This window comes from Protobothrops mucrosquamatus, unplaced genomic scaffold, assembly GCF_001527695.2.
Source record: "Protobothrops mucrosquamatus isolate PMUCROS unplaced genomic scaffold, P.Mucros_1.0 scaffold115, whole genome shotgun sequence".
Classification (NCBI taxonomy): Eukaryota; Metazoa; Chordata; class Lepidosauria; order Squamata; family Viperidae; genus Protobothrops; species Protobothrops mucrosquamatus.
Genome location: NW_015386487.1, coordinates 404,192 through 428,075, shown reverse-complemented (window position 1 = coordinate 428,075; position 23,884 = coordinate 404,192). Strand labels below are relative to the sequence as shown.

Below are 23,884 nucleotides of genomic sequence, written 5' to 3'. Positions count from 1 at the left end.
AATGAACCCAGTTTTCCTTTGGAAATTGCATGTTTTATCATTCTACAATCGAAATATCTCGACAAGCCGCGTATAGAACCAGTGCTAATTCAGCTAATGCAAAAACCATACATGCACACAAACACACATGACTCATGCTTTGCTTCATACTTCTAGTAAGCCTTTCATAAATGCCTGTGTAAAATGGTGCCAAATCAAATATGCAACAGTTAAAAAAAACACTATTGGAAGAAGATGAAATTTTTGGTGGCTGTTTCAAAAATGACAACTAATTTGTGGATTTGTGACAGCAGTGTGGATTCAGCCAGTTCACATGAGATATTCATAAAGCTCTTTGCATGCCTGTCTCCTTCTCTAATCCCAACAATATCCTACATGAATTAAGTTCAAGAAGGATTGTTCTTGAAGAGATACTGTGCTGTTCCCCATTAATGAATTGATCATGAATTTAACAAGGAAGAGGGTGACTTTGGCTCATTTGCCAGGTATCTCTCCTTCCACTTTTAATTCCTGCACACCTGGGTACCTTTAGTCACGCTGTCAGATGGCATCTTTGGGGAAGCAGCTCTGGATACAAGCCAGAGAGCGAAAAAGAATAGCTTTAAATGACAAAATTAAAGCTTTGGAGGGTCATTTTCTGTGTAGCTGTTTAAATCGGAGGAAGGCAATTCCTGGCTGCAGGCTTAGCTATGGGGCAGAGAGAGGGTGAGAGAGGCGTCCAGCACTGAACATTTAAAATTATGTAGCTGCCCAACTTAAACAATATTTGAAAGTGGGTGTTGTTTTTAAAAATGAGAGAAAACAAACACTAGAGAACGAAGATCCTTTGCAGCAAAAACACCATTAATGATTATAGATGCCCATTCAAAGTAGTTGCTGAGCTTTTGTCTCAAGTTAAACATTAATCTGGAACACTTAGGGTTTGTTTGTTTGTTTTTGGTCAAATGTTAAAACAATTTAAATGCTAAAGAACAACCTGTACTGAACAAACGTGGCTTGTTTAAACTGATCTTATTATGGGAAGACCTACAGCAGAGGTTTTCAAACTTGGCCCTTTTATGACTTGTGGACTTCAACTCCCAGGAGGAATTCTGGGAGTTGAAGTCCACAAGTCATAAAAGGGCCAAGTTTGAAGACCCCTGACCTACAAGGATGATTTTTGTAAAATCAGTAATTTCTTTAGTTCCTTGTGTGATTCCCCTGACATTCCCTCGTCCAGTCCTTCTCAGTTGCAAGTTTACCATTCTTTTCTTTCATCAGGAAGGGAGACAACAAGCAAGAAATGTGTGGTTGGGGTAGGTTCTCAACTGCCCAGTGGCTTCATCGGGCAGAACTGGTCTCCTGCAATTTTGGGACCTTGGGTCAGCTTTACATTTGCTTAAGAAGAAAACTGATTAATTTTTTGGGAGATACAAGAGTGGCAATGGTTGCAGCATCTCACAAACACAATGAGCAGTAAGTTTGCCTTAAGGCTAGAGTCCCAACATTCTGCTTACAGACAGGGTTGCTGTGTTGCTTATGTTGTGTAGCTCCTGCACAATATTCAGCATCTTTCCTCAAAATACTTCCTATCGGCAGTTGAACAGTTGTAAAATATTGTTCTTCCTTCATACTTTGAATTGTCTCTAACCAGAAGCTCAGCAAAGTCACAATTATTTGGGTTGATGCGAGAGAGAAGCTCCATGTCCGAAACAGCTAAAAGTAGCAACAGTTGCAAAAACCACTCTTGCTAGGTCCATCTCCTGGCTCCTTGTGGGTCTGAATTCAGTATGATGCAAGCATAGAACATGCCGAGAGGTTAAGAATTAAAAACGGAATTTTCTAAGAAGCAGCTTTTAAAAACTTAGTTTCAATTTTCTATTTCTCAAAGACAAAACTGCAACCTTAAGATTTATGTTAGTTGTATTTTTTTCTGCGATTGTCTTAATCCTTTGCTTTGTTTTTCTTGGTAGCCTTCAGTTGTCACAGGAAGCGGCTGCCCTGGCAGCTTCGGCCGAGGCTCTGCTCCAACTGACTCTATCTGGGTCCCCGCATCCAAGAGGACGTAGGCTTCTTCCCCCCCACCCCCCAGGCTACAAGGCAACACCACGCTGGATGCCTATGGAGATTCTCAGTCAGAACTGAAGAAGCTTCTTGGATAAGAAGCGAAACGTTTTCCAAGAAAAAAACCAAGTCTATTTGCCTTTTGGAAAAGCACCTTTGGGCCAAACTGGACGAGGCTTCTAAAGTTGTTTCTCAGAAGACGGAGCTCTGCCAGGGCTCCAGGCGTTCCTAACAGATTACACCGGATGGCCTACACCAAAATGACACCAAATCTTTTTTAAGGTTCAGCCTCGCACTGGACAGCGAAGGATGCATTACGTTTAGGAGGCAAACCTATTGCCTTGCCAGAGATTATTCAGATGATTTTACACTCCACACACTACCTGTCTCCATATTCCCCTTCTGGAACAGAATGAGAGAATTAATCTGCCTCATGAAGTAGCTGCGACAGCCAAGATGATAAAAGGCAGCATAAATGAGATCCTGCTAATGCTCCCACATCATCATCTCCTCCTCCTCCTCCTCCTCCACCACCACCACCACCACCACCAAAATGGAGCCACGGGAGACAAGGAAAAGGCAACTATTTTGCAGTGAGGTTGATTTTAATTCTGAAACAAATGAGGGGGCTTGGGGCAAATGAAAGCAATTCTCCAAGGAAAGAAGGTATTCTGTACTTCTGAACTGAACAAGCACCGAGTGTCAGGGGCAGGCCTTGAACGCCTGTCCCATCTGGGATCCTGTCACATCACCCTCTTGAGACAGCAACGGAGCTGAAAGGTTCTTCTTCTCTTCAGCAGGAAGACTGCCCTGGGCTCTGGAGGTTTTCCTAAAGGATCAGGACGCAGGATCAACTAATAGACTGTTCACTTTCCCCGTTTTCCACCAGTTTTCTTTTCTTTTCGTCTGTTTTCCTTTTAAAGATGTTATTTCTGTAGAACTGCAGCTCTTTGATGCTCTCCCGGATGTCATCCAGGGCTCTAAAAAAATAATTCAGGAAGTCAATATATTTTACCGATAAGTCACACTTTTATATTATTTTATGATGTGGTTAGCAAACTGCCTAGAGTCACTTAGGTGAGATGAGCGGTGTAGAAATTTGATAAATAAATGAGGAATACAAACGCAAGTTTTACACTCTCAGTAGGGAGAGGAAGTTCTATTGAAATCCCATCTTTCTGTGCAATGAATGCCTGAGAATGGAAAGAATTATGAGGCAGCAAAAATATTCACCACAAATTCAAAGCTCTTCCTGTCATGCTGCTCGCCCTGCATTCATACAGACAAGCAACTATCGGAAAAAATTAAGGTTGGAAAAACTGGCCCTTTTCTACCAATTCCAGCTGTGGGTGGCATGTCTTCTTCTGACTTGATTACATCTCAAAGCCTTTTGGTCTGTTTCCCAAGCTGAGCCCTCTGCTCGAATATCTAGGGACCGTGCCCCCCGGGGAACTGGGGGGATTATGGGGGCCTGTTTCATTCTCCATGTTATTCCCAGAGATGCAGATCAGGGGGGCTCAGAGGAGCCCCCAACTCAGATTGCATAGTACTGGAGCAGCTTTTCAAATGGTTCCCTGCCAACTCACCCTTCCATGGCGGCAGAAGGGCCACGAGAACTGCCCTTACCAACTCAGAGCTGCCAGCTGTAAATTCTGGGAAATCAGAAGTCTGAAGAAGGGAATGGGATGGGGGTAACATGACCCAGCCTTCCCCCAGGCTGTGGAGGTGTTAAACCTGGCGCTCCTGTCAGTTGGGAATTCTGGAAATTGAAACCCCAACATCACTGAAGGCCTTTGCTGAAGGAGGGAAGCATCCCTGGTTGCAGACTGTGGAGCCCTTCCTCAGATGTGGAGGATGCCCACAAGGTAACTGCCACTTGCCCTTAAGCTCTTTGCGTAAATCACGCTGGGCAGAAAAAGCAGGAATGAAATGCTAAAAGAGTTTAGGAGCAGACAGAACCCCCCCCCCCCCGAGAGCTCACCTATGAGAAGCAGACTTCTTGGGAGCAATCTCGTAGTCCTCAGGATACCAGCGCCTGGATGAGAGGAAGGAACAATTGTCTCCCTGCTGAGAAACCCAAAGGAGCTGCCCATGCAGAAGCCACACCAACGGAGGGCTGGCAGATGCTCGGAAGAACCGAGGCCATGAGATTCGAGTGCTGGCAATTCAGCTTTACCGAAAACAGTTTGTGGTCTGTAAACACTTTTTCTAAAAACGGGTATTATTTGTCAACCTCCACTCCTCAAAAACAACAAACAGAAATACAGATAACCCTCGACTTACAACAGTTCAGTTAGTGACCATTCAAAGTTACAACGGCACCGAAAAAAGTGACTCCATTTTCCACATGTATGACCATTGCAGCATGCATCCCCATGGCCACGTGAGCACATGAACGAAGGTTGCAGGGTCCCGGGGGCCACGTGGCCGCCTCTTGCCAGCTCCTGACAAGCCCAGTCCAGGGGGAAGCCGGGTTCATTCAACAGCCGTTATTCACTTCATGACTGCGGTGATTCTCTTAACAAGTATGGCGAGAAAGGTCATAAAGTGGGGCAAAATTCACTTAACAACTGTCTTGTTTAGCAACAGAAATATTGGGCTCAATTGTGGTGATAAGTCAAGTACTATATATACATTTTCAGCAAAGCTCAGTGGAAACTATGAAGTTTTCAAAATCTCCACCTAATTCTAGGGCAGGAGAACCGTGACGTGTTGCCTAAATGCCAGGTATTTTCCTGAAGGGAGCTCTCTGCCTCGCTGTGCTACACGCTCCAACCTCTGCTCCCATCAGGCGAGTCTCCCCATTCCACCCTCCCGTCCCCCCCCAACTGGATCCCCCGGCTGGGAAGTCTGGTGGGCGCCAGCTTGAAGACGTCCAGCGTTAGGTGCTCATTAACCTGCAGAGTTCCTTCAAGGTGCTGACGTCAATGATCCGGTAGTGGAGATGCTTCATGAACTGCGGCATGTGTTTGTCCAGAAACTTCTTGTCAGCATGAACAGAGTTTCCTACAGGAGAGGCAAAAGCACCACGTCAAACCAGGATGCTCAGCCGGGAGACGGAGAAAAAGGCAAAGGCCAACATTTCATCTCTATCCATCAGAGCCAAGTCTGGATTTAACAGAATAAAGGTCCATTGAAGCCGAATGTCCATTAAATGGAGGGCTGTCCTGAACACCAAAGCAACAAGCTACAGTTAATCCAGTTAACCTTGCTGCCCTCTTTCCCCTCCACAGCTCCCAGCCTGGCCACCCCATTGGCCTGGCTCCCCCCACCCCCACCTCCAGCTGCCAGGGCCAGCTCCATGCCACTCTCTTGCAGGGACCTTCTCCGCTAACGCTGAAATCCATTAAGCCAACCACTGCGGTGCTTCTCAACTTCTCCAGCTTTAAGCTGTGTGAACTTCAACTCCCAGAATTCCTCCAGGCAGCCTGCTGGCTGGGTATTTCTGGGAGTTGAAGGCCACACATCTTAAAATCTGCCAAGCTTGGGGAACCCCGTTGTAAAAGAATGAAAGAGGCAAAGCTCACTGCTCCAACCTGCAAGAGGGCAGAGCCCTGGTGGAGTCTGTTGTCGGATGAAAGACAGAAACTCGTACTCTGCTTGGCGCAGGGAGATCGTGCTCTCTTTCACTGCCTTGGTAAGACCGGACTGTGAGAAAAGAGAAGTGAAAAGTGAAGCTGCTTGTGCATCAAGAGAGTCACTCAGATCCAACCACCACATGCTCCAAGGGACCCATTTCTGAGGGCTGTTGCCCAAGACGGGGACTTGGAGCAGCAAGGCGAGGGCTGAGTAGGGTTGGGGGAGGAGTTTTGGAATAAGGACTCCTCGAAGATGCCAGAAGGAGTTTAAGAAGGGGTAAGCAGGTGCTATTATTTAAGAGCATCTGAAGGATCTCTAGAGACCCCCACTCCAGGGGAACCAGGGAAAGAAGACTGACTGAGCCCACCACTGAAAAAGCTGCAGACATACAGGAGGTCATAGAAAAACCCAACTGGTCTGGCTCTTTGTTTTCATAACTGTCTGCATTCCCGGGGAGCGACTGTCCCCTTGTTGATATTCCTGAACAAAGGGCCCATTTCTGCCTCTGGAATTCCCATGACCCCTGGCCAAAACAAGGGACCCCCTCCAATCATTCAGGGCAGGGCAGGGCAGGACCCTGGCCCAATTGCTGGGGGGAGTTATTCCTTGGCAACACAAATGTCAATGGCCTTCCCATACATGAGCTCCATTTTAGTTCCTCTAACAAAGAATGGGAGGATCGGGAAAAAGGTTTTAATTCAAATATCAGGTTCCAGCAGGAATGGGCGACCTCCGAGTCTCCAAGCTTTGGTTTTGCTGACTGCAGCTTTGGTGCCAACATCAGGGCGATTCTGGCTTGCCCACCTCTGTGCTACAAAACCACTGAACCGTCCCCCAAGGAAAAGGGTCCCTTCCTTCGGAGGCACAAAATTCTAAGAAATTGGAGGCTTTACCTTCCCGTGATGGTCTTTGCACCAGTCTGACATGCCGCCAAGCAACTCATCGGGCTGGTTAATGATTAGGTTAGGACCCTATCAACGAAGAGAGGACATTTATGAATGAATGAATGAATGGAATGAAAATTTATACGGCCACCCAACTGACCATCAGTGACTCCGGGCAGCTCACAAGGATAAAATGCCCAATACAAAAATAATAAAACGCAATAACCCCCACACCTCCCTGGAGACAACAATCCATAAGGCAAAGAAGGTCAGATCAGACCACTGCCATAGTAGGACTGCAAGGCCAGAGCTGAAAAATGGGTAGGGACCTCCTGTAATGGACCTCAGTCCCAGGGCATCGGCCACCCCGTACTTGTGGATGTCCCTGACATTCCTGGCTGATTTCAGGGTAAACAGCCTCTGAACACAAAAGGATTTTTCAACAATTGAGCCGGATTCTTATGTTCAGGCGCAACGTTCACTCTCAGCACCGTCAGCCTCCCTCACATCTAACAAAAAAGAACATGACTCTTTCCCACAGAGAAACCAGGCCAAGCATGCCGATTCTTATTTGAGTTTTTAGGAATCCTGTATTCTCTGAGAGCCAGCAGTCAGCAAGCAGAAGCAGTAGGCCGCTCGTATCCCCACATAAAATATGGTTCTGTCTCATCATCTCTAGCGGCTTTCTCCACTAGAGAGGAGCAGGTCAGGTCCTGCACTCATCCAAAAATCTCATGCTAATTAGAAGAATCCACCTCTTCTAATCCCCCCCCCATTTTTTTAATCTACTGCTTATATCTAGAGGTGTGGGCCATCCTTTGCAAAAGTAAAAGAGGATATAATCAAACATCTGTTACAAAGAAAAGCAGGAACAGAAGAGAGGGAAAAGAAGAAACTTTAAAACATAGCAGTCAGAAGCCCAGCCACTCTTTTCACTGAAGGTTTCACAATTCCTTTTGTAAACAATAAATCTGTCTTGTCAAGAGAAGTAATAGGCAGCGCATCATTGAGTGAGCACGCAGATTTATGCTGCAGTGGGATTCATGTTTTCTCAGAAGCCACCGGGAAGAAAACAGCTGTAAGCCAGCCAGCCAGCTTTCCAGTTTATCGTGCCTTGCCCAGTTGGCAGCAGCCATTCCCCAGCCTGGAAACATCTGGACATTTCAGGCAGAGAAAGAGGATTTCATCAGCCAGAGGCCTGCAGAGAACTCGGTGCCAAGACATTCCCACCAGGGTCCATCGGTCAGGAGAACGTGGAAACCTTTAACTAACCATCAGGGTAGCCAGGAGGAGCCGCAACTTACTTCGGCCAGGATGTTCAGCCCTGAATCTGTGATGAGGCAAGCCATCTCCAGGATCTGGTCCTTTTCAATGTCGAGGCCGGTCATCTGAGGGTCCGAGAAGCAAAGCCAGTGGGTGCCGGGCAGCGGAAGATTGTGGGAATTAGGTTTAACCTTCCACTACTGATGGGGGATGGGGGGAGGCTTTCAGAACGAGGGGGGCTGTCAGGAGAAAGGGGAAGAAATTCACCCCCGCCTGTGCAAGAGGAGAAAGCAACGGGGTGACACTGGGATGATGCTTTTTGCAGCTGGCCTGGACACCAGGAGGGCCGGGGGCCCCTAGCCTGATCAAGACAGACCCCTCGACTGACTGGCCATGCTCTAGCCCCAATGCGGCTCTGAAGGCTCCCCAAACGCCCTGCGGATTGTGGCACAGAAGCCAAAACTCCAACCCCGCCCATCAAATGGGGAGTACATGAAGGGGGAGGGGTCCCTCTGGTCCTTCATTTTACAGCATGCAGAGCCCAGGAACGCCTCCCGCCCCCCATTGGCTTCTGCCTGCCTGGTATGAAAGGGGGAAGTTGACCCACCCCCCGTTCAGCAGAGGGCCAGGAAGGAGACGCACCCTCAGATCCAACCCCCCCCCAACTTGGGGAGGGAGATGCCGGGTGCCGTTTTAGAAGGGGCCAGCCCCCCCGGCCCCCCCGGGGGACCCCCCTGCCTGCCCCCCTCTCTGCTCTCCCCCCGGCCCCTCACCTCCAGGTCCACCCAGACGATCCTCTGGCCCATCAGGGCGGCCGCCTCGGCCATGGCTCGCCTCCCGCCGCGCCCCGGGCCGCCTCCGCAGAGCCGCAGCCAGCCGCGCGCGCTTCCGCCAACGCCACGCATCCCCGCCGAAGTCGCCGGAGACTACGGCTCCCGGCAGGCCGCGCGGCACCGCGCCCCGTTCGACGCCGGCTGCGGTCCTGCCGCAATGGCTGCCGGGAGGCGGAGTCCTGAGACGAGCCCCGAGACCAGGCGCTCCCGCCGCGCCTAGCATGCTGGGAAGCGTAGTCCTCTCCCCAAAACCAAGGCAGAAGCTTCCGCATTGGAGGTCGGAGGGCCACCCGGGACCCCCAGACCGGGGCTGCCCACCCCCCCGGCTGGGAAAGGAAATCCAGCAGCGCCCCCCCCCACGGGCTGCTCTAGGCGGTCTCTCTGCCAAGGGGGGCTGCTAACCTTTGCCCTGTAGCGCTCCCTCTGCCGCTGACCGGCTTAAAAAAAGCGAGCAGAAGAGGGAGGCGGAGGCGCCCGGAAGGACCAGAGGCTGCACTTCCAAGGCCAGAGAGGGGAGCCTCCTTGGTGGGCTCTGAGGAACCGCTTCTGCCTCTGTCCCAGCGGAGGGGGCACCGTCGCTCCTGAAGGAACCTGCATTCCACCCCCTTCAAGCAGCAGCAAACAGCTGGTGCAGCCCAGCTGCCAAAAGCCTTCAGAGGCCTCCTTTCAGCATGCTGGAAGAGAGCAATCTCAATACGTTCATTTTTCATGAATTGGGAAGGAAAAAATGGCAGTAACAGAAGATAAAGCGACGTATGACTGAAGAGAAATAACAAAGGGGACATTTAATATCCACCCCAAACAAGATTTGGACATCCAGAATATACAGCCCCTCTTGGGGGAGGGGGGGGGAGGCAGATCAATTCTGCCAGATCCTCTCTAGGAATTTAGATTTTAGGGGGAACAGGGAGATTAACGTATTCAAACCATGCAGGCATTTTCAGACAGGTGCACATAGCTGACTCCATATGAGATGCAAATACATTTGGAAAACTGAAAAGAACCACTAGTTATGATTTTAGACCTTACAAAATTTTGTTTGCACACACAGAACAGTTTTACAAGAAAAGAATTTATTTTTTGCCATTATATACATATACATAAGCCTAAGGAAGGGCATGTTTAATACTCTCAAAGATATTTCTTGGAAAAATGTTAGAAATGAATTTTAGGGGCTTTATAAAATTATGGCATCATCAAAAACATGGTCGTTGAAATACTAATAGAAAATAGATTTTATATATGAGCAATGTTGTCAACATTAATATAACATAAATCAACCCCTTCAGACATGCAGTACAACCAAGGCTTAAAAACTTTCTTCTCAAAACAAAAAGGGAAAAAAGCAAAGCAGCAACAGCAGCAAAAAACACCAGTTATGTTCCTTCTGGAATTCTGTTTGGTAGAAAAATAATAGTGATCTTGAGACTGTGGAAGTGGGAAAGAGATTAGGATGAACCAGGTTACAACTGCTGCTGCTTCTTCCCTAAAAGGATATGGCTCCAAGTGAAACATATACCAATTGCAAATGCAGGCTGAGTACTAATTTCACTCAAAGCAGCAATTTGAAACACAATCTGTGTTTCAGGTGTGCCCGGAAACACAAACACTTAATTACCACTCCAATGGCTAATGTTAAAGGAAGCACTGGGGATGTACACTGAAGCCAAGTGAAAGCTAGGCCTGCTAGTTTCTTACAATTAAAAGTGCCCCTAGTCTAAAACACTTTTTCCTAAGTGCCACATCAAGATTTTTCAGAATACAAAGAACTACAGTTGCATGCAGTGATGGCATTTTAGATGCAAAAGCCAGGAAGGGGGTGGGAAGTGTAAATACTGTAGCCCGCCTGGGGGACTGAAAAGCAAGATTTTACTCTCCAGTTACTGAGTATTTTGAGTTCCTCAGGAACTAGTCATTTTATGATGAAATATTTACTTATAAGCTTGTAATGGGTGCATATTCTCATCAATACTTACCTCTTTCTCATTTCATTGAATATTGGTTTTCTAATTTTACCTAAATTAGAAATTTCTAATTTTTAAAGTGTTTTACAAAAAACTTTGATTTTTTCTACATATGTAGTACGGGGCAGAAGCATGCAATAATTTCCTGAGAAGCGGTAATCACTTAATGATACTGCAGGCTCTTCTTAATATAAAAACCATGAGATCAGATCAGCTAAAAAAACCTACGGAGCCTGACAGTATAAATAACACATCCTTCATTACCGATTATCAAATTCTCTAGCAAATTTGCTCTATTTGTAGATCTCACAAGGCAAAACACTTATTACAACGAATATTCAATAACTTCATTCCCGTAGCAAAACACTGTTACCCAAATTATCAACGGTCACCAAACTTTCTCCTTCCCGGCCCTTTTCCGAGCAACACCAGAACCACCTCAGGGGCTCTTGTATAAAAATACCAACACTGGTTTTAAAATAAAACCAAAGCAGCAGAACTTTTTTCCTTATAAAATAAACACAATGTCTTCTTTTCTTTACCTGTTTAAAAGTGTGGCACTTTTTTCTTCTTCTTTCTTTTGCCTAAACCCTGAGGGGAAGTTAATACAATTCAAAAATTATTTTCTCTCAAAATACACACTGCAGATGATACGTATAAAACTTTCTCTTTTTAAAAAGGCAACTTGTGGAGTTACCATCTACAAGCTCTTCATAAAGGGAAGAAAAGAAGCTTTAAAAAGGGAAAGAACCGTCAAGAAAAAATGTTCATAACATCCGTTCTGAATACTTGCTAGTGACGGGCAGGGCGCCATTTGCCATCTTGGAAATGCTGGCTGTCGTAATTCAGCTCCAGCCTCCATAGTTCCTGTCATCGTGGTAATGCTCTTCCCGGTTCCCCCGGAAGGCATAATTGGAGCCGCAGTCCACAACCCGCCTCTGCTCCTGGCCGTGGTGCCTGTGGCCAGACTGGTACGGGTGGGAACTCACTCTGCCCTTGCGGGGAGGCTCAGAGCGCCAGTGCGCTGGGGAGGCCGAGGACCGGGGGAAGGAGTAACCCTGCTGGCCTCCAGGCAAAGACTCAGGAAGCGAAGAGCTGTGTCTTCCGCCATACGATGGGACCTGCTGCCATGCCAAAGTCATCTGGACAGGGAGGCAAGAGACTGGGGTCACCAGCAATCTTCAGCAAGAGGGGCGAGGAGGGCCCTGCTGCCAAGAAGAATTCCCATGGCAGGGGTAGCCTCTGCCGAACCCCAGTGTCCACCACCCCTCCTCCCAGCTGAGAATGTTAGGAAGGCTTCTCAGCCCTCAACTGCAGCCGTTGAAAGTGCAGAGGTGGAAGTATTCTCCGCCAAGCAACGGAGGGGAGAGGAAAACGTCTCTTCTGTTTTGAGCCACCCAGACTTCTAGAGCGGGGTCTCCAAAATTGGCCATTTTAAGACTTGTGGACTTCAACTCCATGCTGGCTGAGGAATTCTGGGAGTTGAAATCCACAAGTCTTAAAATGGCCAAGTTTGGAGAGCCCTGCTCTAGAGGGAACCAACAAGGAAAATGCCTGAGGAAGACAAAGCACGGTAACGAGACAATATGGGCCATCAATGCACACGTTTTTTTACTTCACTCGCGCATAAATGTGTACAAGGCCTTCCACTGGAGCCATTCATAAAATCTTTAGGTTGGGGGCAGTTATCATGCAGGGAAGGAAGTAATCCATAGCATGTGGAAAAAAAAGGCTTAGAAAAACTGATGGACTAATGAATTGCCAAGTTTGATGTCACTTGAGATAACTGCAGCACAAAATAAACATGGCTGATGTTGCAGGAATTCTGCGTGTAAGAAAAGACCGCTGCCCCGAGTGGAAAATACAGGCTCACACCCCATATGTGAACCCTCAAAAGATCTGTGCTGTTCTCTTCCAAATTGCACTGGGGAGGACCACTCACCATGGCCTTTGTTTGATGGTTATCTAGAGGTGAGAAGGATCTCTGAGCAGCTGACATGTTCTCGCTGTTCCTCTCGAATCTGTTAGGTTGAAACCAGAAATTAGCTGTACTAATCTTAATAAAGTTCACATTCAATTTTTTTCCCAAGCAAGGAACCACATTTCATATATTTGTAAACTAACCACATATGGCACCTTTTTAAAGAAAATTATAATTAACCAGTTTTATAACAGGCATATTTGTCAAATGCCTCAGAAGGAAACCTAGTAATTATTTCAAATCATGGATCATAATTCAGTATTCTGAAAAGTATTCAGAACATTTATTGTTTTAATTAGTTTTGAAATATTTTTAAATAACATGCAGCTGTTATTTCTTCTCCATTTTAGTGCGATCATTTCATGAATTTCATTTTCCACCCTGACTACACTACGCAAATTATGCCAATTTAAAAGCCAGCAGAGAAGCCCTCACCTGTTGCTGTATGCTGCTGCTAGATGCTGTGGACTTGAGGGGTTTCCGTTTGCAAATCCATGTGGGGCATAGGGTGAAGTGACCTCTTGAGATGCATGACTGCTCCCTGAAAGACATTTTGGGAGATGAACTAAAGCAAGATTCCAGAGGGAGACAAACTGCGAGATGCCAGCAGCCAGAAACCAAGATGAAACAATTAATTGGCTCTGAGGTATCACACCAGAGTACTACTAGCACGCAAACAGATTTCCAAAACAAATGCTGCAACCTTCTGAAATACCCAGTAGGTGATAATGCAATCACAATGCAACACTAAAGACACCAAAGCCCAAGTTAATTGCAGTCCCATGTCGGCTGAAAAGGAGCCATCCTGAGCTGAAAAAGAACTAAGAACATTCTTTCAAACAAATACATCAGCCCCATTCTGCAAAAGTTAATTTCACATTTTTGTTTAAAGCAGAAGTGAGATTTAAAGTGTATTGACACACTGAAACCAAGACTCCAGAATTCATTTCAGCAATGGGGCAGAATTGGGAATAAAATTATTTAAAGTAGAGTGTTTTGTGGTAACAGCAGATTGTATTTCACAACTGAACAACTCAAAATGCATGCACCATTCAAGGAAACAGAACTATTATTTGTGGCACAATGGTTTTAGGATCTTTATAATATTTAGATGCATCATGTATTTAAATATAAAATTAACTAAAATTTAGAAGATCCCAGCAGATGGTTCTCCAACACTGACAAACTATCCTCTTCTCAAAAGAATTAGTTCATGTTAATACATAGACAATGCAGTGTCACTATTATCATATCTTCTACTTAAAGGTTTGGCAACTGTTTAATTCAGCATGGTTACATACAGCAATTTGGACTAATAATTTACACACTAGAGCTCTAAGGGAAGTGATAAAATCCTTCTACTTTGCCAAGATTATCTAGGCTGCTTGAAACATTTTATGGATACCTGATCGGAACTGAATTTTGAGTGGTCTCCCAAAAAGTTTGATCCCATTAAGCAGACTCATGCCATAGGGAACAGATTCTTCATGTTTGAAATTCACAAATGCAAACTGTTTTGGTTTCCCATCCCTGTCGTTCGGGATCTTTACTTTAATGACTGGGCCTGCCTGCAAACCAAGAAACAAAACAAAACGTTAAATAAAAAAAAATAGACCATCTCTTTCCTGACATGTATGTCGCTTAACACACCCATGTTTCAAATAAATCTTTGAAGAGGGGAAAACCCTCTGCCAATCAAACAGACGATCAATTGTTATGATGGTTTTGCAAATATTTCCTCAACGTTAAATGCTCTTATGTTTAGATTTTAAAAGCATTCTGTCCTGAAAACAAGAAACCAAGTCAACATCTTTCACACTCTCACAAATGGATGGAAAGAAGTTCCAACAGTTAAGTGCCAGACTCAAGTGAGAAGGGAACTATCATCGAAAAAGTCCCATCAGAATGATGCTAAAGCTAATCTTATGGGCAAAAAGTGCCCAAGTTTCTTCAGGATGTAACCAATGACCGTGCACTGAAGAACACACCAACCCAGCATGGGTAACAATACACCCTCAAAGAAAGCAGCAGAAATCCCCTTTCCTTGCATTCCAAGGGAAATCAAACCTTTAACTCAGGGGTGTCCAGGGCAGGCTGGAGATTTCTGGGAGCTGAAGCCCACAGATATTAAAGTTGTTAAGGTTGGGCACCCCTGATTTCACCGATTTTAAGTTCCGACTTGATTCCCAATTAAAAAGAAGAGCACTGGTGCATGCAGTCCATCCATTGGGCTTGGCCACTCACAAGACACCTAAGGGGGCTCAGGGGAGGGCGGGGTGGGCACCCTTGGCAGCAGGGAGCCTCTTGAAGCTCTCTGCCTCCTCTTCCTTGGGGCCAGGTAGATAAAAGAAAATGGGCAGCAGCCAGACCTGCAGCCTCTCCTTTCGGCCTCTTCCTCAGCTCAGCTCATCCCAGTCCTGAGTGAGGAAGCCTCAGCCCAAGAACCACTGGGGGAGGGGTCAGTTTTCCCCCAGAGGTGCCTGGCCTTTCTCCAGACCTTGGGGGGGGAGGGGGGCTCTCAGTCTGATTATTATTAAATTTATATGCCACCCAACTCACCGATTAACCAACTCTGGGCAAGAGATACATTTAATCATTTGTATTATTATTAATAATAACCTGGAAGGCTCAGGAAGGCTATCATCCGAGGCGGAGGGGGGGGTTCTTCGGAGAAAGAGCCCCCACTCTTCCCCTCGTCCTTGGACGGTTCCTTCCCACGAGGAGCCTTCGAGGCATTTGCCTCCCCCCTCCCCTCCCCACGCAGAGCTGCGACTTTGAAGCCCCTCACCCCACCCTGGCTGGAGACCCCCGGCTGGATCCCCGGGAGGCCCTCAGCGGCCTTTGAGACCAGGGGGCAATCTTAAAGCATTCCCTCCCCCCCCCCCAGCCTTGGAAACCCGCAGGCCGGCCTCTTCCTCAATTAGGCAGCCAGCCAGGCAGCCTGCCTACCTCACAGGGGTGTTGGCGGGCGCGGGGGAGGCCTCCGATGAAGCGCCCCCTCCCCCCGCGGCCTAGCTCAGCGGCGGGCCGGGGAGACCTTCCCCGCCCTCCGCGCTCCGTCCCCTACCTGGTGGAAGAGCTCGAAGACCAGCTCCTCGGTCACGCGGGGGTCGAGGTTGCCCACGAAGAGCGTCCGGTCCGCCTCCGCCGCCCCCATCTCTTCAGCGCGTCGGCGGCTGTGGGGCGCATGCGCGCTAAGAGCGGAACCTCGCAATCTCTCGCGGGCTCTCGGCTCCCCTCCCGGAACGGTCAACTGCGCAGGTGCAGGCCGCACGTTTTCGGTGGCCGCACAGCTGGAGAGGAACGGCGAGAGACGAGAGTCAAAAGCAGGGGTAGTCAAGCTTGGCTCTTTTATGACTCGTGGACTTCAACTCCCAGAATTCCTGAGCCAGCTAAGCTGGCTCAGGAATTCTGGGAATTGAAGTCCACAAGTCATAAAAGAGCCAAGCTTGACTACCCCTGGTCAAAAGGGTTAGGCGATTTGAATGCGTGTCTCCGACCTCTCTGCGGGAGTCCCTGGTGAGTTTGAGAAGGGAGCAAGAAAGGAGGATTTTGCACGAAAGCGGCCCCGCCTGAAATGCTTTTCCTTTTTTAAAAATTCTGCTGCCTCCTCGCTTTAGCCTCCCCTGAGCAGACCAGAAAAAATAAAGCTCTATTTTTTTAAATACTTCCCTAAACCAGTACTTTAACCATTGGCACATAATCAATTCTTAATTACATAAATCAGCGCAGTAGATTGAAGCATCCCTAAAACCGGGTTTTCAAAGCGGTCGCCGGTCGTCCAAAAAAGAACTAACAAGGCTCCTCGCCTGGACTGCCATCCGCCCGAAGCCGAAGGAAGGAGCTGGCAATCTTCCGCCCTGACTGGCGGGAGGAGCGGAGCGGCGCCTCGGTCTGGGGAGGAGGGGGAGCCCGAGCGCAACACCTGGGCTGCTGTTCATTGGAAGCGCCGCTCTTCTGCATGGTCCTCAGCAGGAGCTTCCTAAAGCGGCCCGCGCTTGGGTCATTCCAGCCGGAGGAATCCTGGAAAGCCAGCAGGTCGAGGGGCCCGGGACGTGTCTGCCTCTCCCAAAACTTAACCAGAGGGGACCAAATTTAAGCCACGGAGAGAAGCCAGCAAAAACGAGACTGGGCTCAACAAATGGGGTGCCTCTGTTTGTCGGCTGCAGAGAAAAATGTTCCCGATAATTCCCCCAGTGCCTCTTGCCCACTCTGACCTAAGCTCCCCCTCCTCTTTCCTGGAAGCACGACCCCCCTCCCGATGCTGCCCCCTCTAGCTGCCCAGAGAATCCACACGCACAAACTCAGAGAGACACGACACAAGGAAAGGAGGTTTATTGATTTATTTAGCGTATGACATTTCACAAATGGACCAGCAATATATATTAACATTTCACCTAGATCAGTAAAACACAATCAAATATAAATTTAAAAATATCTGTATTCAAATACCAGTCTATAACCCATCTAACCATTGAAGCACAGCATCATTTAATTATTTTTTTAAAAAATCAGACATTGGACCAATATATACCCTCAGCTTACAGTTGATCACAATGTTATTGAACATGACGTAGTCAAGCAAAGCAGAAACCATCACACACCACAGAGATACAAAATGTTACCTTATTACACACAAAACCATTTTCTATGCACCTTCTAGGAAAGGATCACAGAAGCCATGTGGTGTGTGCTTTCCCTAACTTGTATAACAAAATCCTTACAATATGCTGGGGAAGCCTCTGGAAGTTACATCGACAGCTGCCTTATTTCATGGGCTACATTTCTGGGCAAGAAGGATGCACCGCCCTTTTGAATCCGCTTCGGACGGGGGGCAGTTGATTCTAGTCTCCTCAATCCATTTAATGACAAAGCCAGCCTGTCTCACTGCCTCTTCTATTACCTCCCTCTCCAGGTAGAGGAGAGAGAAATGGTGTTGGCCAACCGTATAGTAGTGCCCTTCAAGGGATGAATTAAACAGGAGGTGCCCCCCTGGTTTCAGAAGGGAACTGATGTTCCTGAAGGCAGATCGATAGGTAGGGATGTCTTTGCAAGCTGCATCGAAGCACAGGGTGGAGAGCAGACAATCTGCAGGAGGAAGAACCAGCGGAGCCAAAGGGTTGGGTTGGGTCACATCACATTTCAGGTATTGTTTGACGGCTCTTCGGACCTTCTCTTCCTTCTCTGGCCATTTTTCCCTGGGCAGGAGGGAAAGACAGGAAGATTATGACCTGCCTACCTCCAAACCTTTGTCAAGCTAGAGTTGCCCTTTTTATGGATGGAGATAGGGCAGGCTTCCCAGGTCTGCTGTCCTTCAAAAACAGGAAAGCCCTTCTTTCCTTGATTCAAATATCAGTTTGGGACCTGGAAGGTCGAGGGCAGTGTTTCTCAACCTTGACAACTCTCAAATGTGTGGACTTCCTCTCTCAGAATACTCATCTTTCTGAGCCCGACGCAAGAAGAAACAGAGATGGAAGCCAATGGAGGGCTTTGGCTAGAGACACTCTACTAAGATAAAGACCCACTAGGAGAAAGAGATTGGAAAGGAGAGGCTCAAAGAAGACATGGGCCATTGAGGAAGAAATAACCCTGCAGGTCCTTCTGAAGCACTGCAGAAGAATTGAAACAGAGACGGGTTTGGAACAACTAGTTCTCCATTTCCTATCTGCTCAGAAGAAATTGTGGACTTGTTTCCACTTTGCTTTCATAGCAGAATTGACACAAAAGCCATGTCTATCTCAACAGCAGCTAGCCATGCTTTCTGAAAAAGAGTCACTCTTGGTTGTTCAATCTGGACTCTTCTGGTCTGCACGGTTGTTTTCCTGTTAAGCTCCTGATTGCAAAATCTCTCTTGCTGCATTTTCATAAATGAAAAAAACTAGCAAAATTTGAAAGAAAGGCATCTGGTTGCCTTCCCTAGTTCAGTATAAATCAAGAGTTTTGAAAGTGTCAAAGCAAAAGCTATGTTCTTCCTCTACATACCTGTCTCCTTCCAACTCACAGACATATTTCATGATGGGGGGTTCAATCAAAAGCCCCCGGATCCTTCTTCAGCCATCATTGAACCTCCTCCTGGTTCTGGAGAGCGTAATCGGTGGCTATGATCTCCCGGAATGACTCACAGGCGGAGAGGAATTGGTGGATGGTTGCGCCACTGCCAATGTCGATCAGGGTGTCTCCCTTGATGCCATCTGGAGCCCATCAACCCAACCACAGTTTTTTTCCAAGTTCAGCATGCTTTGGGTCCTTCACATGTGCTATGCTACATGCTGGTGCCAATTTCCCCCATCTAAACTGTCCCAGAAACACCAGAAGCCCTTCAAAGAGCATCCTGGAGGCCACCTGATCACTTGGAAACCCCTTTTCTTCTTAGCGTTCCATGAACCTATTTCCAACCCACCCATTTGTCCCTCTCTCAAGAAAAAATAAACTGAAAGAGATTGGGGAAATTTCTCCCTTGTGTTTCATTTCCTGATCAGTCTGCAGAAAAGTTCAGGTAATAAAACATAGAATTAAAGGTCTGGAAGGGATGTTTGTGAACATTTTGGCATCTGCCTTTTGTAAGCTACTTCCACTTCGTGGCTGTTTTTAANCCTATGGTGAATGCCCTGTGGGCCCCTTTCAGGAAAAAGGTTACAAACTGACCCAGTCCACCATCCTCCAACTTAACGTTGTAGTAGTTTTCCAGATGGGCTCTGGGATCAAAATGCTTTGTGTAAAAATCTTTCCCTTTGTAAGACTCTTCCATCATCCCAGAAACACTTTTACCAATTTCTGGTTGTTCCTTTCCTGTTCGGATGATTATTATAATTTGGTCTTTGCTGGCTCCACCTCCTGATTTCCCTTACAAACTGGTTTCTCAACAAAGATCATCTTTCCATGTCACAGCGTGAACATGTTGCTCACATTTTGCCAACAGATTTGAAGCCAAGTCCTGTCCTGCCCTGCCCTGATCTAATAAAAGAAACATATGTCCCCATCCAGGGAGGGAGTGATAACCTAGAAGTGACAGTTAGGAATGGACAAAATGGGATAACACATACCCAGAAACCGAATAGGAAGTCACGAGGCTTGGCAATAAAGGTAGAATAACCAAATATGGATCAATTGCAGAAACTACAAACGGGCAAAGGACACGTAGACTAAAGCAAAGTATAAGTTCATAAAAAGGTGATGGTTTGTGAAATTTTTAGTTCCCTATTTCTGGTATTCAGTAGTATAAAAGATGGTGCTTTGCTGTTGTTCGGAGTCTCGGCTCCGCTAGCAGCTGGGATCCCTTTGCTGAAATGCTTCAATGAAAGTGTTGCGAAAGTCCATCACTCCTGTCTGGCTCTGATTGGCTTCCGCGGCAGGCTGACCCCTTTTGGGGACAACAGAACACAGAATCATGGGGGGGTGGGGGTGGAAGGGACCTGGAGCCTCCCCTTATGCAATCCGATATTCTCTCTTGGAAAAGAGGCATCAGAAGACACACACACACACACACACACTTCCTCTCCGGGCAAGAACGCAAGGGGGAAAAGAAAGGTCCTCTCACCGGAGGTCAGGAGTACAGTGGAAGAGACTTGGCAGAGAAAAGTGCCTTCAGGGCCACTTGTCCAAACAGCCAGGTCCGTTTCCCTTTTCTGACCGCCCTACTTCTGGAGCAGAAAACATCTGTTTTGGGCTTGAAGCTTTTCTCGTGTTGTGCCCAGCTGCCCCACTTCTCCTGTGAATCACCCTTTATCCTAGTTCCTTTCCCAGGGTTGTGTGTCAAGAGGCAGGTTCCCCCCTCCCCCCTCAGGGAAGCTGAAGGCCACCTCCATGCCTGACCAACTCTTCCTTGGCACTTGGGACTGGGGAAAGTAATAGCCTTTCTATTTTGGGACCGGATGCCAACGCATGGGGCCAGGTTCCCCGGAATGCAGCTTTGCAGTGGGCTGCAGAATCCCTTCAGAATCTCACAGCTGCGGCATCCTGACTTAGGCCAGTGAGAGACCTGGGGGGCTGCAGAGGGAAATACCAGAGGGCAATTGGGGTTGCGAGCCCGGATGCCAGGCCAAAGGGGCCTCGGGGAGCTAAAATGAGGAGGTCATAATCCAGGGCCCCAAAGTAAAAGAAAGGCATCTCTCAGTTCCCTGGGAATAAATCAATTATTTTCATAGCTGGCTGGGGAATCCTAGGAGTCCACCCATCTTTGAGATGCCAAGGAAGCAAAGCAGCTTCTGGAGCCATAAAGATCAGCTGAATCACCCAGCAGGGCCTGGGGATGCCTGGGGTTCAGAAGAAGTGTTTGTGCCCAGGAAGAGCTTGCAATGTTTGCACCAAAGAAACTTCCACTGCCTCACTCATCCGATGGGGCGCAAAAGCAGCTTGGCAGACACTAACAGCCAAATGAACGGCGCTCAGGTAGGCACCAGCCCAACGTGTCTCTCCAGTCTCACAAAACTGCTCACCAACTGGCTGCCTGTTCTGGGAACGAGTGCAGAAAAGTAGCCTGGCCCCTGCCTTGTTCTGCCTCTTTGCCAGCTGCAGTTCCTTGTCCTGACCTTCTCCACAATTTCCGCTTCTGCAGCTTGCAGTGTCCATAAAAAGTGGGAAAGCTGCCTAGTACAAGGATGCCTGTGGGCAGCCTGAGCTGTGCCAAGCAGCAAGGGACCTATCAAAGTGGAGGAGTGGATTGGCTCACCAGCCTAAACCAGCACTGGCATGCAGCTGCTTTGGAAAAGAGCACCCTTGTGTTCTGAAAAAAACCCCACATGCAGACAAACTCTAGCCGAGTCTATCCGCTGGAAGCACAGCTGGCCCTGCCTAACCAAAAAAACAGAGTGCAATATGTTTTCCCCAAGCCTGCAATAGCCAGATGTGGGTGGGACACATTTAGAGGTGGGGCACTGGCAGATGCAAAGTGGATAAGACCAAGAGGGCTGAAGAAGGCTGCCCTCTCACCTCCCAGCAGCCAGCAGTGGCCCCGTGGCCGATCTGTCTCTGACTCAGCATTGCCTCTCATTGGGGCAGCAGAGAGAGAGGGAAGGGCAACTCTGACACTTGCAGTGTCCAGAGGCACAAAGAGGGTCGTCCCTCCATCAGTGTTAGGGGAGCCAAGAGGAAGGGACTGCCATCTCAGAACGGGCAGGGCCATGGACAATACAGGACAGCACATACACAGAGAATCCACGTACATAGAAAACACAGACACAACACAAGGAAAGCACACAAACCATCACACAAACACATAGGCAAGATGCTACTTTATTACACATAGAGCCATTTCCTAAGTAGCTACTAGGAAAGCTGTGGAAAAGATCACAGAAGACACGTGGTGTGTGCTTTCCCTAACTTATATAACAGATTCATAAAAATGGTTGGGGAAGCCTCTGGGTGTTACATCAACAGCTGCCTTATTTCATGGGCTACATTTCTGGGAGAGAAGGATGCACCGCCCCTTCCCATCTGCTATAGAAGGGGGGCAGTTGATCCTGGTCTCTTCAATCCATTTAATAACAAAGCCAGCCTGTCTCACTGCCTCTTCTATCATATCCTTCTCCAAGAAAATGTTAGAGAATCGGTGTTGGCCAACCGTATAGTAGTGCCCTTCAAGGGTGGAATAAAACAGGAGGTGTCCCCCTGGTTTCAGAAGGGAACTTATGTTCCTGAAGGCTGATTGGTAGGTGGGGATGTCTCTGCAAGCCCCATCAAAGCACAAACTGGAGAGCAGACAATCTGTAGGAGGAAGAACCAGCGGAGCCAAAGGGTTGGGTTGGGTCACATCACATTTCAGATACTGCTTGACGGTTCTTCGGACCTTCTCTTCCTTCTCTGGCCATTTTTCTCTGTGGGAGGGGAAAGACAGGAAGAGTATGACCTGTCTATCTCCAAACTGAGGTCAACCTAGAGCTGTCCTTTTAATGGATAGAGATAGGGCAGGCTTCCCAGGTCTGCTGTCCTTCAAAAAAAGAAAAGCCTTTCTCTCTGCAAGAATTCCTTCTTGCTTTGATTCAAATATTAGTCTGGAAAGGTCAAGGACATGTTCTTCAACCTTGGCAACTCTTAAGATGTGTGGGAATCAGCTCCCAGAATTGTCCAGACAACACAAGTAACACCAGTCTAGGGTTGGGTCCCCATGTAGCTTCCACGGCAGCCACCAGTCTCTTAGCTTGGCACCACTTACCTCAGAGATGGGGACGTGGCTATAAATAATTTCAGTGAGCCATGTGTAACTATGACATCATACAAATCTCATGAATTATGTGCCTGGATCAAAGGTCAGTATAGAAATAGGTGATGGCAGCCTCTGTGTGATGATGTCTCCTCTCTGGCATCTTAGGGTCACTGTGGAAACGGTCAATGTATATGTTCCGTTAATTCACTCCTGAACAGAACATGAATTCTCACTGCTTTTCTCCAGTAGGAACTGACAAAAGAAGAGGCACACTTTTCCTTATCGGGTTAACGGCCAAGAGTAATGGATGAGTCCACCGGGCAATGGGCCAACACCAAAGCATGGAGGGTTGGATAGGCTGCAAACTTTGACTATTCATCTTTCTGAGTCCAATGAAAGAAGAAACAGAGATGGAAGCCAATGGAGGGCTTTGGCTAGAGAGACCCTGCTTAGATAGAGATCCCACCAGAGAAACAGCTTGGAAAGGGGAGGCCCAAAGAAGACATGGACCATTGAGGAGGAGATGACCCTGCAGTTCCTTCTGAAGCACTGCAGAAGAATTGAAACAGAGACCGAGTCTGGAACAACTGATTCAGTTCTTCCCAGCTCTTATCAAAACAAAGATTATGTTCTTCCTCTACATACCTATCTCCTTCCAAATCACAGACATATTTCACGATGGGGGTCCAATCAAAAGCTCCTGGCTCCTTCTTCAGCCATCGTTGAACTTCCTCGCGGTTCTGGAGAGCGTAATCGGTGGCTATGATCTCCCGGAATGACTCGCAGGCGGAGAGGAATTGGTGGATGGTTGCGCCACTGCCAATGTCGATCAGGGTGTCTCCCTTGATGCCATCTGGAGCCCATCAACCCAACCACAGTTTTTTTCAAGTTCAGCATGCTTTGGGTCCTTCACATGTGCTATGCTACATGCTGGTGCCAATTTCCCCCATCTAAACTGTCCCAGAAACACCAGAAGCCCTTCAAAGAGCATCCTGGAGGCCACCTGATCACCTGGAAACTCCTTTTCTTCTTAGCATTCCATGAACCTATTTCTAACCCACCCATTTGTCCCTCTCTCAAGAAAAAATAAACTGAAAGAGATTGGGGAAATTTCTCCCTTGTGTTTCATTTCCTGATCAGTCTGCAGAAAAGTTCAGGTAATAAAACATAGAATTAAAGGTCTGGAAGGGATGTTT

At 47.5% G+C, this 23,884-nt stretch overlaps 3 protein-coding genes across 3 annotated transcripts; all 3 read right to left on the bottom strand.

Moving 5' to 3' along the window:
• Positions 1-2,629: 2,629 nt before the first annotated feature.
• On the bottom strand, positions 2,630-8,611 carry REXO2 (RNA exonuclease 2). The gene is made up of 7 exons (XM_015812902.1): positions 8,543-8,611; positions 7,811-7,894; positions 6,516-6,593; positions 5,580-5,691; positions 4,941-5,049; positions 4,025-4,078; positions 2,630-3,023 (listed from the first exon to the last, which is right to left on the bottom strand). The coding sequence occupies exons 1-7, from the start codon at positions 8,594-8,596 to the stop codon at positions 2,894-2,896; spliced, it is 621 nt and encodes a 206-aa protein (XP_015668388.1). The 5' UTR covers positions 8,597-8,611; the 3' UTR covers positions 2,630-2,893.
• Positions 8,612-11,188: 2,577 nt separating this feature from the next.
• On the bottom strand, positions 11,189-15,709 carry RBM7 (RNA binding motif protein 7). Its single transcript, XM_015812900.1, has 5 exons — positions 15,615-15,709; positions 13,953-14,115; positions 12,983-13,088; positions 12,509-12,587; positions 11,189-11,708 (listed from the first exon to the last, which is right to left on the bottom strand). Exons 1-5 carry the CDS (start codon positions 15,702-15,704, stop codon positions 11,412-11,414), a joined length of 735 nt encoding a protein of 244 aa, XP_015668386.1. The 5' UTR covers positions 15,705-15,709; the 3' UTR covers positions 11,189-11,411.
• A 1,193-nt stretch (positions 15,710-16,902) lies between these two features.
• Positions 16,903-23,548, bottom strand: LOC107284760 (nicotinamide N-methyltransferase; the record flags this gene model as incomplete). Its single annotated transcript, XM_015812873.1, has 2 exons — positions 16,903-17,745; positions 23,334-23,548. Coding segments are annotated over 2 exons (642 nt in total), but the record flags the coding sequence as incomplete, so codon positions are not given.
• Between the last annotated feature and the right edge of the window lie 336 nt (positions 23,549-23,884).

What these genes read in the sequence shown, in the direction of transcription:
- REXO2 (XM_015812902.1), bottom strand. Translation starts at nt 8,596, where the DNA reads ATGGCCGAGGCGGCCGCCCTGATGGGCCAGAGGATCGTCTGGGTGGAC. An exon ending in AGGGCTCTGCCCTCTTGCAG is followed by an intron (nt 5,050 to 5,579) that starts GTTGGAGCAGTG and finishes CCTCTCCTGTAG; the next exon opens with GAAACTCTGTTCATGCTGAC. An exon ending in AAGAAGTCTGCTTCTCATAG is followed by an intron (nt 3,024 to 4,024) that starts GTGAGCTCTCGG and finishes TTATTTTTTTAG; the next exon opens with AGCCCTGGATGACATCCGGG.
- RBM7 (XM_015812900.1), bottom strand. Translation starts at nt 15,704, where the DNA reads ATGGGGGCGGCGGAGGCGGACCGGACGCTCTTCGTGGGCAACCTCGAC. An exon ending in CAAAATTCAGTTCCGATCAG is followed by an intron (nt 13,089 to 13,952) that starts GTATCCATAAAA and finishes AATGTCTTTCAG; the next exon opens with GGAGCAGTCATGCATCTCAA. An exon ending in GCAGCAGCATACAGCAACAG is followed by an intron (nt 12,588 to 12,982) that starts GTGAGGGCTTCT and finishes TCAACCTAACAG; the next exon opens with ATTCGAGAGGAACAGCGAGA.